The sequence below is a fragment of the Chelon labrosus genome (assembly GCF_963514085.1).
Source record: "Chelon labrosus genome assembly, chromosome: 18".
In the NCBI taxonomy this organism is placed as follows: Eukaryota; Metazoa; Chordata; class Actinopteri; order Mugiliformes; family Mugilidae; genus Chelon; species Chelon labrosus.
Window position 1 is genome coordinate 21,891,888 of NC_140351.1, and position 19,553 is coordinate 21,911,440.

The 19,553-nt window shown below is 42.2% G+C and overlaps 1 protein-coding gene across 7 annotated transcripts in view; it reads left to right on the top strand.

Annotated features, from left to right (window-relative positions):
* The first annotated feature begins 265 nt into the window (after positions 1-265).
* The window catches only part of atp8a2 (ATPase phospholipid transporting 8A2), a 44,865-nt gene continuing 25,577 nt past the window's right edge, over positions 266-19,553 (top strand). Inside the window, exons 1-22 of one of the 7 annotated variants that reach the window (XM_084565947.1) lie at positions 266-801; positions 7,584-7,761; positions 10,612-10,711; positions 11,174-11,272; positions 11,389-11,434; positions 11,652-11,692; positions 13,507-13,580; positions 14,121-14,190; positions 14,351-14,478; positions 14,720-14,831; positions 15,159-15,327; positions 15,438-15,565; positions 15,652-15,729; positions 15,818-15,906; positions 16,152-16,196; positions 16,349-16,424; positions 16,515-16,703; positions 16,773-16,822; positions 16,909-16,978; positions 17,068-17,152; positions 17,641-17,780; positions 19,072-19,210. In XM_084565947.1, the coding sequence (XP_084422073.1) occupies positions 759-801; positions 7,584-7,761; positions 10,612-10,711; positions 11,174-11,272; positions 11,389-11,434; positions 11,652-11,692; positions 13,507-13,580; positions 14,121-14,190; positions 14,351-14,478; positions 14,720-14,831; positions 15,159-15,327; positions 15,438-15,565; positions 15,652-15,729; positions 15,818-15,906; positions 16,152-16,196; positions 16,349-16,424; positions 16,515-16,703; positions 16,773-16,822; positions 16,909-16,978; positions 17,068-17,152; positions 17,641-17,780; positions 19,072-19,210 (2,149 nt within the window). In that variant the 5' untranslated portion in view covers positions 266-758. Of the gene's footprint in view, positions 802-6,414; positions 7,381-7,583; positions 7,762-10,611; positions 10,712-11,173; positions 11,273-11,388; positions 11,435-11,651; positions 11,693-13,506; positions 13,581-14,120; positions 14,191-14,350; positions 14,479-14,719; positions 14,832-15,158; positions 15,328-15,437; positions 15,566-15,651; positions 15,730-15,817; positions 15,907-16,151; positions 16,197-16,348; positions 16,425-16,514; positions 16,704-16,772; positions 16,823-16,908; positions 16,979-17,067; positions 17,153-17,640; positions 17,781-19,071; positions 19,211-19,553 lie in introns of those variants that run through there. The other 6 variants (XM_084565944.1, XM_084565945.1, XM_084565950.1 and 3 more) reach the window with 6 other exon arrangements.

A 19,553-nucleotide genomic window follows, 5' to 3' on the forward strand; every position in this document is an offset into this window, starting at 1 on the left:
GCTAAAATCTTGTTTCATTTCTTACCATGACCAATTTATACAGGTAATCCACAACCCCTCAAAAGTAATTTGTAATAAAGTAAATCCAATAAACTTGGCAATAAAGACGTCCATACAATTATCCTCATGGCTGCTGATTATTTTTATGTTATCTGACTTGATTAAGTTCTCTGTGATTAAGAACAAAACAAATTTGTCTCACATCAGAAGACTATACAGGTATTGAACAATGTGACTGAATTATAATAAGAATACATAGGCCTAATAGATGTATGGTCTGGTTATTTTATTTATTTGACTTATTATAAACACAAAACATATGCTGTACATCGATCAGTGTTTTAGAAATATTAATATTGGCTATTCTACCAAACAAGCCAAAATATGTTCATTTAATGAATTCTCATATTATGCTAGAAAATATTACATTTTGCTGTAATTTAAATCTACATATGACTAGACTGTGTAAATGAGGATCAGAACAGATCCCATCTGTTAATTAGGATGTGCTTTATTTTGAAAGCAGTGACCGGAAGTGCCACCGTCTTCGCCCTGTCTGATCTGACGACGACAGACGCTGCCCTCTACACCATTACATCCGCGGTCCCATCGAGAAATAATGATCCCCAAACAGCAGCAACGCCGGCGGCCGCGGCCCGTGTCCAGAGCAGCGTCCTGCTCTGTCGGTGAGCCATGAGCATGCCACCGCTCCGGCCTCCTCCTCCCAGCCACACTGACACTCGTTCACCACCAGCAAGATGTATTTCAACCGGAGAGCCAAGAAGATACACAGCGAGGGAGGTGAGCTTAAAAACCCCACCTAAATGAAGATTTTCTCGACGGGGGTCCAGGCGGCCCATACAATTGTGTCCTGTCAATGTAAATGCTAATCTCATTAACAGGCCTAGTGTCACTGCTGTGCATATAGCGGCCTGTAACATAACCGTGCGTATTTGTTATGTGCTTGGCATATTAACGGGGGGGCCGTGTTGTTCGGGACTGCGGCATGCATATGAAGTGACTTGACGTACCGGTATGTATCCTCCAGCCTCACTCATTTTTTTGGCACCGACTGGGGATGCAAGGGCAAGCAGACTGCAGGTGTCTACTTCAGGTAACACTGTTTGCCTTTTAAACAGCAAAGTGAACGGATCCGTCCCTGCGCCTGAACCAAAACGATGGCAGCATATGTATTCTTAATAGGGTGAATGTCGTGTGTGTGACCTTATCTCTATTTATGGGATGTTTTGAACGTCCTACTGCATCCTTATGATATTACATAATTTTGTTGCAGCACTGCGTGGCTGTTGACCTCTTGAATGGCATCATTTTGGATCTTTTCGCAAATATGACAATTTATTGACATGCTTTTATGGACGTTCGTGGCAAAATATTAAAAGTAAGTTTAAAAAAAAAAAAAAAAGAAAAGCTATTTTGCACTCCAAGCGCCCGAGGACAACCCAAGAACAGCCAATTACCTCTCCGACTTAACAACCACGTGACCGTTTAAAGCGTGCTCCTTATTCTGAGCCCTCCGGAAATGCATCTCATCTCATCTTAGGGCCGTCCACATTACTTAGTTAACCGCGCTTGTGTTGGGAAAAGGATGTTGCGCACACACACAGGGCCTGCATCTGTTGGATGTTACACGAATAAAGCGTAGGCTACTGTCATCAGATGGAGCTGTTCAAATCAGAGGCCACAGCAGATGATTTCACTCATGACAGGCAGACATTTGATTGGATTGTCCTGGAAGAGAGGAGCATGTGTTAGTCTCATCCAGTGGCTTTTAATAGTGACTGGCACATATTGTCAGGCTGCTTTTGCTGTTGTGTGTGTCTGTGTGGGTATGAATGTGGCTCTGACAGCTTCCAGAAATAGAAAGCAGGGCAAATTGTGAGCGGAGATGAACGCCAACTGGGCCATGCTGCCTTCAAGCCAAAGGTTCCCAGATATTTATTTGTTGTTTAAAAAAAAAAAAAAGAATGCAGCACATTTTTTGCCGAGAGCAATGTCAAGTGTTAAAAGCATCAGTTTCAGAAGGCAGCACCATATGTTTTTGACGGGAGGGCATAACTCGTGCAATTTAACCGTATTGGATTTTTTTTTGTGCGTCTAAATAGAAATGCGACAGCCAGACAATGTGATAAAATGGGCCAGTTAATGTTAGACTTTCTGTTTCATTCATTAGCAGAGGCTTTTTTTTTTTGGCTTCATGGGGTCTAAAAGTTGCATAGGATTTTTTTGTTTCTTTCACCACATCTATATTTGAAGCTCAAGAAGAAAACAGAATGGCACTCCGGTGTCAGTATTTGCATGTGTTCCCTCCTGAGTTCTTCATGTTGCCTTTACTGTAATCTCTTGGAGCCTGACCTCTTGATTCTTTGCTCCAATTAGTGAGCTGCCACATCCCTGGTGATTACGTCAGCGGCTAACAATCTGTCACAGTTATTCACGGACATTCACAAAGGCTTATAATTACATTTATAAAAAAACAAAACCACCATGTAGAACATTTGTAGTATTTTAGCATTATGTCACAATATAAGGCTAAACATGAAAGTCCACAGGATTTCTATTTAAATGTATGGGCACATTATGTAGCACTGCTGGCGTGCCTTGGTTATGTGAGTCATGCAGCTCAGCCAACTGTCAACAATGCATCTGTTTTGGGAAGATAATGACTGGTCGTCATGGCTGCCAAGCAGCTGAAGATGCCTTTTGGGAGATAGAGAAAGGCCTAATGAATTGAAACAAGGTATTTGCACGGGCTAACCACAGGGGGGCAATCTTAGACAAGCGGTTAAGTTCTGGTTTAGTCCATTTCTGTGGTCTGCTCTTGAAGCCCACATCTTTCATGCAGGCATGATCTCATCTCATTGGCACATGCAGACACATTTGCAGTTATTGACAGATGGATGTGTTGTGTGTGCAGTACAGTATGTGTATATTGACTCGCTGTCTTGTGTGTGTTGTTTCCTCCTGCCACGGCCTCTTTTGGCGCCCGCAGAGCAGTTAGTGTTGACCACCATTAGGCAAGAGGCTTCTGAACAGCAGGACCCAGGCCAGGGCGCCAGCGCCATGCGTGCCTGCCTCACAGACAGGTTTGACAAAAGTGAGTTTGCTCAAATTAGACTGGATGATGCCGCATTTGTGTCCGGAGTCAAAAAGGTGCATGTGCCATGTTCAGGGGCTGGGAGCAGGTGACTCCCAACCCCTGGCCCTCAAGAGCTACAATGTGGAGTCTCTCAGGTCTTTGGCTGAAAAGGTTAAGACATGTCACATCACTGCTGTGGACCCTATTATCTGTAGCTCCTTGGGGCCTGGAGTGACGAATGCTGACCAGGATTCACTCTCACTGCATGTGCTCATAGACAGTGGTGGCCACCTATACCGCGCCGTGCTGGTGAAGACAGATCAATATGCACTTTGGTCCTTGAGCAAAACGTTCAATATGAATACATTTGCATGCTATAGAACGCAACACATGCATGTATAGACATGGCATACCTTAGTAGAGCATGTACACTGCTTCATGCATGTGTGTCTGGGAGCTGGATTTAGAGAGTTAAAGGGAAGTAGCTGCATGTTGAGGCCTTTCATGCATTCTGGCATTAAATGATGTATATTCCGCTGTGTGTGTGTGTCCACAATGCAGTGTCAAAGTGTGTGTATATGTGCATATGCATACATTTGTGTTACACGTCTGTGTCGCAGACGCCCCTGCAGGATTATCATGTTATGGATTAGCAGCAGGTGAAGTTGCAGAGCAGACACAGAACGGATTATCATGCTCGCTCACTTGGCCTGTAAGAAGCTTTCTTGCCTTACTCGATACTCCGTTATGGTGGCAAATGGACCCGCTGGGAATGATAGCAACCAGGTCAACCAGGACCTGCAAATAGAGCCTGCAGGTCACCTCAGACACCAGGACAGCCATGGGGCGTAAGGGTCGCAAAGGAAGACGACGCTCTGTTGGTAATGTGTTCACAGCGTTATTGTGGGCTGGATGTAGGCGTGTGGAGGAAGATGGTTTACATTTTTTAAAATAAATATAATTAAGTTGTTGGTTGTCGTTTAGTGTTTATATCATGAAAACTTTGACGGAGCTTGTGGCTGTTTGAGGTTTCAAATTTTAAGATTTGCTGTTAACAGACAGTGAATTCAACAACTTTGCTGCCATGTTGCCAAGACAGAAGACACCGGATACGCTGGGATAAAATATGCATGCTCTGATTTGCCAAGTACATTCAGCTGCCACAGTTCAATTACGTCTAAATTGCTTTGACAGTTTTTCCAGATTATTAAAAACACAGAAATCGGCCAGAGTATCTGTCCCAAGTGTGGCTTGTGGGAGCGCCTCAAATAGAGCTTGCTATTCTACTACAGATGTATTGTTATGACTAGATACATTTGCCTTTTGGGCTCATTTAATCTCTGGGCTGGATGTTGGATAAAAGTGCTTCTTTATTAACTAGGCATGATTAGATTAAATGTTTTTAAATGTAGTTTAACAGATGCTTAAAGTAAAACTGCCAGTTGCAGAAGCGTCCGCTGAAGGGGGAGACCCCATTAATAGTGGCTGACTTGAGTGAAGGCTCGGCTGCAGCACCACGGCACCGTCTTGTGAAATATGCTCTGCCATAGTGGAAAATGTAGATGAATTATGCAGCCTGTCTCTATCCATTATTCAGTACCATAGCATTCTTTTTAACAGTGAAGTTTTGGTGCCAGGCCAGGTCAGCATGGGTTCAACGCAAAAGTTTACACATTGACATTCTGAGGACTGGGACAAGAAGACATTTTCACATGTATAGTGTCTGCATTTGTAGATTGTGTTGCTCTTGCTCGGCTTCCCGAAACAGGAAATTGTATCCGCCGACTGTGTTAAATGTGTTTATCAGGCTTCTATCGACTCAGATCTTCACAGTAGATATGTAGTAAACAGGCTGTTCTTCATCTCTCTATAACTGATGAAAATTAGGTTATCGTTGTTTTCAAGAAAAGGGGACGCTTTTTGTTTAAGGCTCTGCAACCAAATGGGTAGCTGTCTTGCAAGCAGGGCATGAGATCAGAGTGTTCGCTGAGTCAGTATCAGTCTAGTCTTACCTGTTCTGGCTGCAGGTTATCAGGCCTCCGGTACCTGTCTGGCCATCCTCACGTGTAATTGACCTGGCTGTGCTCTGCTCTGCTGGGGTTTGCTGCTGACTCATCAGTGGTGCATCAGTAAAGAGTTACGGAGGTGACTGCGCTTCTACTCCATCAGAGATGAGTAACCGAGGCATTGATCTCCTCTGAAATGAATTAGGGCTGAAGTGGGCTGCTGAGAAAGACGTTATTGATCTTCTGCAGGCCGAGTCTACGGGGGGGTTGTTAAAAAGTAGAAGTATGGACTGTAAACATTTCTGCAAGCACAGAAATGAAGGTATAGAATAAAGTAACACACAATGAAGAGAGGACGGTAGTTGCTTGAAGACGTTATAGTTCACATGCGTTGCCCTTCACTATCTTTAACCTTACATCTTCCTTCATCATTTCTGTGCAATCATTAGCTATCTCTTTTGACCCGAGTGCCATGTGCAGTGCTAAGCAGAGATTGTGACTTATAGCTCTGTATGGTTAAGAGGTAATAGCCTTGTCAGAGCTACAAGGATGAGAGATAGGCTGTTTATTATCACTTTGCTTTGAAAGACTTTGACCCTTGCTCTGTGCCTGGTGCAGACACTTTGTGGGTGGGTGTGGAACAGCACGTCACCAGTGTTAAAGCTCTTGTTTTGGAGGGGTAAAAAGTGGAGAGAGTATACTGGCTGATATGTACCTTGAATCAGTGCAAACAGAATACTTCAGACGACTCCCAGTGACGGTCGACAAAATGTAATAACTGTAGCTGTTTGCTGTAAACACACACGTCTGATGTGGCAGCCTGACTGGCCCACTTCGGTGTAATTTTCCAGTTTCTCGTCTACACCAGAACGGCGAGCTTGAGTGGAACATAAACCATGTTAACTGAATTTTGGTTATTGATGAGGGGAGAGAATGACCCGTCCATTGTGGGATCGTAGTGCTGCAGAAATAGAGTTTCAGGGCTGTGGAAATTCAATCTGCAGAACCCTGCCAGTGCTTATTCTTTTTTAAATTATTTATGCAATTAGCCTGTTGTTGTTGTTGTTTGCACTTACAGACTTACCCGCAGACGGAGGCACAATGCACAGATCCCAAGGAATGATACCGTTATCCCATGACATGATTACATAACAAATCTAAGGAGAAGTGCTTTGCTCTGTCATCTCCCTGCATGCATATTTACAACTGCAGACACACTCTAAGGTCTTGTGGGGAAGATTTGAGGGGTACCTACATGTGGCATACCAGATAAAAACATTCAAGATAACATATGCGTTTAGCGATACTACAAATGCAGCATGACAAATGGACTTTTATGCAAACCAGTGACAAAATGTGAAGAGGAGAAACCTGTAGGAAGCTGCTGCTCCGGAGGCTTCACAGTGGAAGGGAAGCGACATTAAGTGATCTCCTGACGGATGGCTCCTCCAATACGTATGTCATTTGACCCATCTGTGCCAGACCACAAGACCTTAAGGCGATATCAGGCTTCTGGCCCTTTAAAAGCGGAGCCCCGGCTTTGCCCCTCCGCAGCATTGAAGGAGCTCCATATGGCTTCCCCTCGTTGCCTGAGCCTGTGAGAGAGAGCGTCTCGATTGCTCATTGGAGGGAGGGGATTGTCTAAAACTCGCCGGAGAAAGGCTTCCCGTGGCGGCAGGTGGCTCGATGAAACGGCGGCGGAAACTTGGGGCCCAGAATCTTTCACCGGGATCGGGAGTTTCCTCTACAGCAGAGCCGAAGGAGTATTGAGGAGCCACGGGCGCGCTGCTGCATCTGTCCTCGGCAAGGTTCGCAATTGTTGTACCAGCTGAGTAAACCGTGGCGTCCAAACCTGTTTGCATTTCACTCACCCCTTCACTGTCCTTTCACGCTTGCTCTGCGTAACTGGACGCACTTGAGCATGAAAATCGCCCAGATCCTGGAGCTCATGCGGGGGTGAAACGAGCGGAGATCACGACGCTTTAAAATGGTTGGAGATGACAAAGCCAGGCGGGCGGAGAGGCAGGGAGTCTGCAGTAGGAGACGCGCGGTGCATCCTCTTCTGTCACTTTTCAGGATAATTTGTCTCTGTATTTCAGTTAACGTGCGCGGGTCTTCTCTGTGTTGCATATGAGCAAGTTGACGTGCGGATAAAACAGAGCAACCCGGTGTGTTTGTTCGCCATTGTGCATCCCTCAGCACATCCATTATACGCGGGGGGTCCCGTGGGCGTCGCGAATCGCGCGTGTGTGCACTGCCGGTACCTGAAAGACAAGGGTGGGTGTTCATAACGGGAAACGTCATTGAATCGACCCCCACCTGCTTCAGCAGACATCAGCATACAGTCGCATCCAGTACTAATTGGTCGCCTTCGCTTTTTGAACCGTAAACCACGTCTCCCTTCCATGTCTCCGTCTCTCTTCCCCCCTGCCTCCCTACTTCTATTTATCCCTGTCTCTCACTCGCACTCACTCACTCAGCCTCGCCTCTCTCCCATCAATCCAACGGTGCAGGACCTGCTTGCTCGTCCGCCGGTTACCGCAAGGCAGACGATGAGATGTCCGGGACCACTTCCCAGGCGGATCCCATAGACGCCACTGCGCGGACGGTGCTGCTCAACCGGCCACAGAATACCAAGTTCTGCGACAACCATGTCAGGTAGGTGATTTCTGACTTTTGTGTGCTGTGTGGTCTTGTGCACAGATTTTTGAGTTGAATATAGTCTTATTGGAGCTTCACGGAAGAGCTGAGAGAGTTTAATGCTGATCAAAACTAATTTAACTGTACATTTTCTTGAGATGTAAAGGGAACACATCACAACAACATACACAGGCTGCCTGCTGCTTTTTGATCATTATGAGTTTATACAAAGGTTCATGACACATCTCGACTAGGCCTACTTTAAAACAAATTTGTTTTTCCGCCTGGAGCCGCTTCCATTCATAGTTCAAAGTCAGTTTGTAGATGTCTTACTAAAGGACACTCCACTAATGTGGATGTTGACTCACTGTGGCTCTAAACACACATAACCGGGTTGAAGGACGGCCTCTTACAGACTGTATGTTTTCTGTTTCCCGGTATTCACTCTGAGACTTTGGACTTTTGAGAGTTTCTTTCTTTCTTTTGACCTTTCCTCTTCTTTTATTTTTTTACAACATTTAAATGGAAATGTTGCTTTATTTCTAAAACTACTCCCAACTTTACGCAAGAAATCTGTTGATAAGGGCAGTTTAATAACTCACCAATTACATGATTGTTTGCAGCTTTGCAGCCGTCCCAATGAGTGAAGCAAACGCATGTCTCTGCCTGAAAGCAAGTTGAGAATCTCTTTTTGAAAAGGGCTTGGCTTAACAACTTTACGTGACCGTGTTGCTTAATCAATACTTCCTCATGAATACTGAAGGTGAAAGCAACTACACGTACATGTCTGCATTACGTTTCTGTGTAAATTGCATAAGCTAACATTGCTGTGTACGTTTGTGTTCTGAGTTTAAGAAATAGGGAGGAACCATTGTGGCACGATAGTCCCAGGACTTCACTGAGAATAAAACTGTCTGGGCTTAGACCTACAAGGCTGTGGTTGAAATTCTCTTAGACATTACCCTCTAGATCTGAAAGCGGACTACAAATCTGAGACCATGCTTTATTATTTCACATATTGTGACGGTGTCTAGCTGCCCGTCTGGTTCAGCAGTCAACATTAGAGTGAATTTGCTGGTAGTATGTGATTATCTGTCATGGGCAGAACCAGACAACATGTTGTGGAGGGGAGAATCTCTTTTATCAATAAGTGCCCAGCTGTCACCAGAATATTTTATGGGCTTGGCTGTGGTAATAAATAGCAAGTCATGCAAACAGCATTAGAGTTTGATTCAGACAGACGCCAATGTAATTTGTCTCCTGTCTTTACCTGTTATTATTCCTCTTTGTATGTACTAACTGTGCTTGGCGCCACATGGAGAGCTGGACTGTCATTTGACATTCAGCGGTTTTACCATTACTGTCAGGAGATTCGATTTCTCTTTTAAAAGAGCCATTTTCAGCTCACAAATAAGATTAAGCTGGGTGCTCCGCGGCTCATCTGATTGGATCATGTGTGGTGTTCTGCCTCCGCTGCACGCTGATTGGAGAGGCACGAGCACTCTGCCACTAGAGGCGTGCCCTTTGACATCCCTGTGTTCCGGTAACTCTTTACCTTGTGTTTTAAAGGTTCAATAGCCTCATCGATTTTTTTTTCTTCCGAGATTAAAGCCTTGTAGTTTTTTTTTGATCTGTAGACCCAACCCATCTCCTTTCCATTTCCCACATCACCCACTTACCTGTGTTAATGTAGGCAGCTGTTTTTGTTGAACATGAACATTAAATTCAAACTATGTCCATCATTCCTAGAGGAAAACAAAAACAGATCTACCTTCATAGTTCATTCCACTTAGATGGGCAACTCGGTTTGTACTCAAGTGTGTTCACTTGGCTTTTAATGTATGAAGAACACTTTGTGTTTTTTAGACAAACACACAGCAGCAGGAGAGCGTCTCCCCTGCTGCTAACAGCTGTTAGCACCACATCTATACTATGAGAGATAACACAGCCGGATGCATTAGACGTTTTTTTTTTGTTTGATCCAGTGGAAATGCGTGTGTTGCTGCTTGTGGCGTCCGGTGTCACTTGTCTTTGATTAGATTAAAGCAACTTTATCTGCTGGATCATAGGTGTAGTATCACTAACTCTGAGGTATCCAGAGCATCAGGGTCAGGATACTGTGTGTCTGTGTGACAGACTAACACCTGTTTCTCCTCGGTTTTTTTGTGTAACAGCCTACTGTTTGTATTTTGTTTCTGTGTAAGTAAGGCAGATGGAAAGCAGGGTCATGGGTTCGTCTCCTAGGCGATCCTGAGCCGTGGAGGGAGTTGTTTTTTTTTTTTGTCGCATGTACTCTATGCACTCACTCGTTCATACACACACACACACACACACTGTCCATTAAACAAAATCCATTGCAGAGGCTCTTACTCTTCACTCAGACCACTCAAAGGGAAAAAAAACACAGGGCAGGCCTTGACTTTAAGGTTGACTATTTATTTTTAGCTTCTCTAAAAGCTCTTTCTGTAGTCTAATCAATACAGGTGTCTGATCAATACAGCTGACTGACGGACAGGTCAAGGTTTGCCAATGTTTCTTGCACCTATTTTCTGGAACTCTGGGCCTAAATTTAGGAGGCTGGACTAAAATACTATTTATAGGTGTGATGTGTGTGCAGCCCGTAATGTCTCAGCTTGCCCTCTCTCAACACAAATTAGTGTTTGTAATAGATTTCCGAATGTTGCAGCATTAAAACTCAAATGGGTTTCTTTGTTATTCAGCCATTAAAGTGATATAAGGTGCTACTCAAGCATGCCAGGTTAATGACCACACAATTTATACATGGATATAGCTCATGCATTACCTTGCTCTTCCTCCACCTGACTGAACATAATGGTTTATGTCTTATCTCTCTGTGTTCTTTTGCAGTACCACCAAGTATGGGATTCTCACCTTTCTGCCCCGGTTCCTGTATGAGCAGATCAGGAGGGCTGCCAATGCCTTCTTTCTGTTCATTGCACTTATGCAGGTAAACCCCACGCACAACAACAGCTGGCTCAGTGTGCTGTTTGTTTGGTTTCGTTTTGATTCTGCCCTACCCAGACTGGAATGATAGGTCCTATTTAAAAACAGACTTCCTGAAAAGTCTGTTATTGCAGGCCCTATGGTTGTTAACAGTTGTTCCAGAGGTCACAAGAGATTTTGTTATTTTTTTGAGGAAGGATAAAAAAATGAGTAAACATTATTATTAGGCATGAATATTGTAATTGTATTCCTGTGATTGTCATTGAAAGTTGTACCACATTCAGTCATGTCCAAACTTGTTTGGATGGCTTCCGAGGATTTACCACACACGTGTTATTTCCCACTTCTTTGTGCAGTTTAAAATAAAGGGACTGTGAGAACAATGGTGGTCTCAGTAACTCTGTCATTATTATGAGCATCCAAGCTGAACAAGTTTCTGAGCGCTGCCTGTCTTGACTCTCGTTAGCAAATCCCTGATGTCTCACCGACCGGTCGCTACACCACGCTGGTCCCACTCATCTTCATCCTCACTGTGGCCGGGATCAAAGAGATCATAGAGGACTACGTGAGTACCACAGCAGCCCTTGCAACACAGCCAGATCTTAACTCCCACCGTGGGAGAAAGGATCATCATATGGGTATCAAGCCGATGATATCTCTACTTCATATCTCTCTTTTCAGAAAAGGCACAAAGCAGACAACACGGTCAACAAGAAGAAGACAACAGGTATCGTTAAATTTCATCAACTGTCCGGTTTTCCATGAGTGTGTTTGCGTCTGGTTGCGTGGGTTTTGTTTTCCTTTCATGGCTTGATGAATGGCTGTTGTCTGTCAGTCATTATAGCGCGGGCCACGTTGCCCCAGACAAAAGTTTAGCCGTCATGAATACTGTATGAGAGCTGCTCTATAGGCTGACTGACGGCTGTGTTGTGCTTGTCTCTCAGTGCTGCGGAATGGAGCTTGGCAGACGGTCATCTGGAAACAGGTATCACTGTCATCACATATTTCAACTCTGCTGCTCTCTCACTTATCATCCCCATTCTTTACCTGTCACTCTTCCTCTCTCAGCTTTAAAACTCACTTTGTCATATTTTATAGACATGAATGACTTAAGAAGAAGTAGTTGGTTAAAGATTCATTTCCCATTCAGATTCATTTCAAATAAATGGACTGTGGTCACTGCTGCCACTACTGTATATTTTTTTACACAACATTATATATTCATATTATCATATAACTTAAATACCTTTTAAATTTGTTTCTGTGCGATTAAGCTACTCGACACCGAGTTTCCCATGGGACAAATAAAGTATCTAATCTATCTGATCTAATCTAAATGATGAGTTCTTAATATTTTATTAAGACATGATTGAATTTCCGAGGAACTCTATTTCTGTCCCCATTTCATCTGTCACTGCACTGATCACATCTTTTGGTTTCGGTTTCCACAATGTCCCACTTAGTGTTTTATAGTCGTCACTAAAATAGATCCTTGACAGTAAAAAGACAATTGTCAGATGAGAAGTAGGCGTAATTGTTTTATGGCTTGCTTTCAAGCAGGTATGTCTTGTTTGTTGAATGGTTAGATATTTTCCTTTGTCCTCCAGTTCATCTGAATCCTTGGGTATCTGGCCTGCACACACAAAGCCTTTCTTTTCCAGTGTGATCACTGCTAATATAAAGTGACCTGAGCCAAATGAATGCCAGGGTTTTTGTGCCGCTTTTGGGTGTACTCATTAACGGTATACATGCTGGGAACGGTCTTACTCCATCAGGTCAAATGAAATCCAGTTGGAATCCTTGTTATGTGAGCGTAAACCAGGGATTAAGCCCCAGTGGTTGCTCAGTAGCTTGAAGTATGTGAAGGATTTTGCTGTAGCTGCTAACTCATTAGTGTCTGGGCCGAAGAAAAGTCAAGATGTGTAGTTTCCCTAAAAACGGTCTGATTTCTTCGTTATATCATCATCCGATTTTAAAGCTTCATATTTTGACCTTTTCACGTCATAGACACTGTGATCGTGGAGAATTTGATAAGACCTTCTGTTAATGAGGGCTGACGCCTTTTTCAGATCTTTAAAACATACAAAAAGTCTTAGCTTAGTCGTAGCTTGAACATGATCATAAATTACATGACAGTCAGTGAAGGGTGAGCTGTGTTTAAGAATCGATAATGTTCCAGGGTTGTGGTGTTTGTCAAACTCGAGACTATTCATCACTCTTACTCAAAAAACATGTTTCTACCTGCTGATCTGAGGGTAACAGACAACCTGAAGCACCTGTAGCATGGTTTTGACCTTGAATGATGTACGGTTATGTTCCAACTTGTCTGTTTTTTATCGAAGCCACTTGTTTATCCAGACCAGTTTTCTAATTCTGCCAAATTGTGTCACGCATTTAAATCTTAATTGCAATTGCTTAATCCTGAAAATGTTTGTTTTTTGTCAGGCATACTTTTGTTCATTTCTTGTTTTGTTATTATATTTCAGAAAGCTTCTATTTTGTAGCAGTGTACCATATCTCTCTGAACGGAGTAGCACAATGAACATCTCATAAGGAATTTAGTTTCTTTTTCCCTTCTCTTTCTCATCTACATGTCTGTAATCTTAATTCTGGTCTGTCAGTCTGTGTTGCAGTATAATCAGAACAGATTAAGCAATGAACCGCTGTGCTCACTGTCACATTATAACAGGTCTTTCTCTCTGTTAATCTCCCATTGCTTCCTCTTTTCCTCTACCCCCCTCTTGTTCTTTCACCGTTTCTCTCCCTCATGTTGTGACACTGCTGCATCCTGGTCACTAGGTGGCAGTAGGAGACATGGTCAAGGTGACCAATGGGCAGCACCTTCCAGCTGACATGGTTATATTGTCCTCCAGGTTAGACTCTGTTGTATGTGACTGTGTGTGTGTGTGTGAGAACATGTGCTCACTTGCCAAAACATTAGGGAACACAAGTGCATTGTAATCCTGCATTAAATCTGAGGTTCATGAAGCTTATGGTATTTAGCTTTTAGTTAAAATAACCGAGAAAGCTATTGACTTAACTGTGTTTTCCTAATGAACTGCAAGTGAGAGTATGTTCATCATTCATGTATTTAAATAATTTGTCATACAAATTTTAAAAAGCTGTATTTTAATTTACCTGTTTGATTCATTGTTGTTTATAAGAAATGTAAAAAAATATATAAATTTCTATTTTAATTATGTATGTTTTAATGTTTCAAAGTGAATCAATAGTTAAAAAGTAATATGCAATGATTATTTAACAATGGTTATATAATAATAGTTAATAGTTAATAAAAGTTAGTTTAAATGAATTTCTTAAATAAACATCAGATATTCAAAATTGTCACTGTTTGGTTTTCTGTCAGTTGATTAATTAAGTGATTGGATTTAACGCTTCCTTCCTCTCCACAGCGAGCCACAGGCCATGTGTTACACTGAGACCTCAAACCTGGACGGAGAGACCAACCTGAAGATCCGACAGGTATGATATCTGTTTATCAGTGCATGGATTCCTCACCTCCAATGAGGAACCTCGACTCTGAAAGTGTTTTCTAGCTCTGTTTTTTATTATTGTCTTAGTTAAAGTGTTGCTTCAGTAACCCTTCCTTGACCTCACTCTTATCATGGTTATGTCGTTCCAGGGTCTCTCACTCACAGCCAGTTTTCAGACCCTGGAGGATTTGATGGGGCTGTCCGGTGTTTTGGAGTGTGAAGGCCCAAACAGACATCTCTATGATTTCACTGGCACACTGCGGCTGGAAAACCTAAAGTGAGAAGCCACACACAGTTTTTTTTTGTCCTTCTTTTTTGTTTACAGTTATCATATCCACCACAAAAGAGTCAATTGACCAGACTTTCTTCATTAATTAAAATTAAAAATGATTTATAAAATGGAAAATATGACATAAATGTGACGCTTGTGAATGACAACAAAATGCTCATAGTATAAACTTTATAACATCTACACTGATTTACCAGGTTTTGAGCTCATTCGCTCTTTTTCCCCTCAGTCCAGCTCCCCTGGGTCCAGACCAGGTGTTGCTGCGAGGCGCCCAGCTCAGAAACACACAGTGGGTTGTTGGAATTGTTGTTTACACTGGACATGACTCCAAACTAATGCAGGTAAATACGGTGTTGTGTCTGTAGTCTGTAAACTATATAAATAGCGTGACAAATCCTGGCTTCAAATGTGTAAAAAAAGCATTTGGAGTTGAATTCTATTTAATAATTGGAATCTTTTTCCTCTTTATGACCCTTATTGGACTAGTTTGGAGCTTTTAATTAACTGGCACATACATAACTGGGAGCACTTCCAAACTGAAGAGCACTTAATCTTTAGTACCTGTGATTAGATCGTTAGCACATTCTCCTTGTGTGTCATAATATTTCTTTAATAATTTTGCATTAGCAGTTCAAATGAATGTCTTCTATTCCTTGTCCACTTCCTAGAACTCCACCAAGGCACCGCTGAAGCGCTCTAATGTGGAGCGGGTGACCAACATGCAGATCTTGGTTCTGTTTGGCATCCTGTTAGTCATGGCACTGGTCAGCTCTGTGGGCGCTGCCATCTGGAACAAAGAACACACTGAAGATGCCTGCTGGTACCTGTCCCGGGCTGGTGAGAACATACACGAATATCAAACCTAAGTCACCTTATGGTAACAAAAACAAAATGGTAAATGCACAGTTGAGGGTGAGAAAATGAGAGAATTTTGTGTCCGACATCAGGTGACATCTCTACAAACTTTGCATATAACCTGCTGACGTTCATCATCCTGTACAATAACCTGATCCCCATCAGCCTGCTGGTCACTCTCGAGGTGGTTAAGTTCACACAGGCGCTCTTCATCAACTGGGTAAGAAACATCTGTATCTTGTAATACTCGTTTTACATATGTATGAACAATCAGTAGTCAAATATTAGTTTTGTTTTTTACCTCAGGATGTGGAGATGTACTACTCGGAGACAGACACACCAGCCATGGCTCGAACATCAAATCTTAATGAGGAACTGGGCCAGGTCAGATTCTCTCTTCCTGTAATCAGTGACTATAATATGGAAATGGGAGTACTCGATATACAACTCTGGACATCTCTGTCTTTTCCAGGTGAAGTATCTCTTTTCCGACAAAACCGGAACTCTGACCTGTAACATCATGCACTTCAAGAAGTGTACCATTGCAGGCATTACATATGGGTGAGTTATCTCGTCCGTAAATTAATTATTTCCTCTTTGCTGTACATATTAACAGAGCTTCCTGCTTAAACTAAATTAGCTCTTAATGCACCTTTGCACTTTCAATCTTTGATTGTTAAACTAATTTACATTTCAGACTAACTTCATTAAGGAATTATTCAGTTGTCTCTTGCATCCTTGATCAAATTCACTAATCAATTAACTGGTTCTTGCCTTCTGCAATTCAACCTCATTCATAACTGCAGCCACTTCCCTGATCTTGACTGTGATCGTTCAATGGAGGACTTTAGGTTAGTCTTATCCCTTTTCCCTTTCTAATATTCTTTTCTTCATTTTCAGATTTCCATGTTTTCTCAAATTAATTTAGCCTACTATGATAGTCATACGCCAAAAATATTTGTTTTCCTACACAGTAACTAAACTAAGTATTTTGTTGTCACAGCAATCTGCCGTCCAGCAGCCATAACTCTACAGAGTTTGACGACCCAGCTCTTATTCAAAACATTGAGAAGAACCATGTAGGTGTTTCAGAAGCTTTTGTGTTATTCCAAAAAATTATTAGTGGCTGTTAAAAACCTTGTCCACTCTGATCATATCTGTGTTTTTAGCCTACATCACCTCAGATTTGTGAGTTCCTGACAATGATGGCAGTGTGCCATACGGTGGTGCCAGAAAGGGAGGAAGACCAGATCATCTACCAGGCCTCCTCACCAGACGAGGGAGCCCTGGTTAAAGGGGCCAAAGGACTTGGATTTGTCTTCACTGCTAGGACACCACATTCAGTCATCATTGAAGCTGTAAGTGTGTATCTGTACATTTTTCTGGAATCACAGGGCAGGAGCTGACATTTTCTCTGTGTATTTCAGAGAGAAAAAGAGATGAGCTATGAACTACTAAATGTGCTGGAATTTTCCAGGTAGTGTTCCTATTAATATTTCTCTCAGACAGTAAATAACTCTTGATGTAAGACTGTAAAAACTAAACACAATTCTTTCTTAACAGTAACCGCAAACGCATGTCTGTGGTGGTAAGGACGCCTGATGGGAAGCTACGGCTGTACTGCAAAGGAGCAGTATGTTCATCTCATTATCAGTATCAGTCAGCACTCCAAATGTTGTTATATATTATTCACCTAATGCCGAATTCCATTGCTTTTTGCAGGATAATGTTATTTTTGAGCGTCTGACTGAAGCATCTCAGTATAAAGAATCAACCATAGCTCATCTGGAGCAGTTTGCTACTGAAGGTAAATGGAGAAGAAAGGCAGAAGAAGGGAATTAAAACCATTCATTGGATATTCATTCCTCTCTGTGTTGGCTTTCTTACCGATATTTCTTCAGCTAATTTATTAGCTCTTCTCTACCTCTGGTCCTGCTTGAATTTGAATGCTTTTAAATATATATTGTGTATATGAAGTGTAGATTTAAGTTACAAACTTCATAGCACTGGACTTGACTTGACTTAGTGTCGCACGATATGGCCTAGAATACAGGCAGAAGGTTACTTTAATATGTCCAGTAACACAACTAGTCATGCTAAAACATACAACCGGTAGTCAACAAATGAGATTTAAATTATATCACAGCCATCTTTCCTGGTTTTCTCTCCTCTTTCTGTTTCTCAGCTTTCCAATATACAAGCATGAGACTATTCATTTCCACTTGAAATGACATCAACTGTTTCCGCTCCTTAACCACACTGTTTGGTCATCTTATCCTCCTTCCATCCACTCAGGTCTGAGGACATTGTGTTTTGCATACGTGGACCTGGAGGAAGGTGCCTATCAGGAGTGGTTGAAGGAATACAATCGTATCAGCACCGTACTCAAAGACCGTGCTCAGAAACTAGAGGAGTGTTATGAACTACTGGAAAAGGTATTTATTCATCTGTAGTGGAAGTATTAGTGGCTTCCGTCCTTATGTGCAATGTCTGCAATCTCTTTTTATTTATGTTTAGTATATGTGTTTTATCCACATTAATTTGTCTAATTAAGTTAGCCTTTTTGTGTATTTTCAAGGAATTCTTTTTTTTGTGGACATAGTTTGGCTAGTTGTGGATCTTATATTTAATGATGTTAATATTTGAAAGTGTAAAATAAGTTGAGCCTCCCAAGCAAAGGTACATTTTCAAGTTTGGACATGTTTATTTTGAGACCAGTTTTGTTTTGTTTCAAACATTAACTTCAATAAAGGTAATCATGGACTGAAAATGAAATGGAAGTATGGACCTGATAGAAGTCCTCCTGGTCGACTCTCACTCACATGCAGAAACACACTCTTCATAGCTGCCAGCAGGTGGCAGAGTGGCCTCATTGATTCACACACTTTGAACCACCTATACTGTATGTTCCCACTGCATTACACACTGATTTCCATATACAGGCAGCTTTATTCTTTGAGTCTGTTCTATTTACCATAATTCAAAGGTATTCAACATTTAAGACCTTACAATTATGGTCTTGCTCAAAGGTAAAGTTTTGTGGAAGTCAAGTGGGACATAAATGCGCCATTGTCTGGGGGAAAAGTAAACAACAGAATATGGAGATTTTCAGTAGAGCTGAAATGATAAGTGTGGAAACCAAGGATTTAGGGGAGAGAGTTGAGGTGAGAAAAATAAGTGAAGAGGAAAAAAATAAAAAGAGGAAGCAGGAGGAGGGGGAGGGCGAGGAGGAGGGGGGTCTCTGACTGGGAGACCACAAGGGTAATTACCTGCACCAGCCTGCCAAAAGCCCCATAAAAACAGGAGTCACTGTAGTGTTAACTTGTGTGTCTGTGTGTCTGTTTGTGTGTGCGTCCAAGTGCGTCTAACGAGGGTACACATGCATCTAAATGCTGAACAAATTAATGCAAGGGGGGGAAAGGTAATGGGTTACTTCTTGGCACGAACGAGCAGAGTTGGTACAGAGGGTTACAAATGAGCTGCATTACCAGCTGAACTGAACCCACTGGCATCGCTCTCGTCCTCAAATTAGATGTGGATGAGGCTCTCTGAGAGAAACAGTCTTCACATACAAGCTGGTGATGCCTGAATTTAAGATCTAAATAGGATTTATTTTAACCTTATTAGCTGTTTGATGCCATGTTTTGTTCCTGCCCTCTTGTTGGGTATGACATCTGAAATTATTTTTGTCTTTTTCTCTGTCATGCTTTCCTCATCCACCAACAGAATTTAATGTTGTTGGGTGCCACAGCCATAGAGGACCGACTCCAGGCTGGCGTGCCAGAAACCATTGCCACTCTGATGAGGGCTGACATTAAGATCTGGGTCCTCACTGGAGACAAGCAAGAGACCGCCATCAACATAGGTGAGAGGGAAGAATTAAAAAAAAAAAAAAAAGAACATAACATTATAGATAAAAAAAAATAAATAAAAAATAGTAGTTTTAGTTGACAAAGTGGAAATAAATTTGTTGCTACAGCCTGATGTGCAGCAGTGTATGCATTGTGGAGGTAATTACATCATGGCTGGAAGAATAGTAGCCATTATGTGTGTTGTGAAATGCCGGACATTCCTCCTTTCTCTAAATGATATGTGCCAATTTGGGCAACGGCAATGACACGAGTGTGTTCGGTTTCTTGGCAGCCATGGAAGAAGTTGGCGGCGCACGTCCAAGAAAAAACAGGACTTGGAAAAACAAAAATCTGACC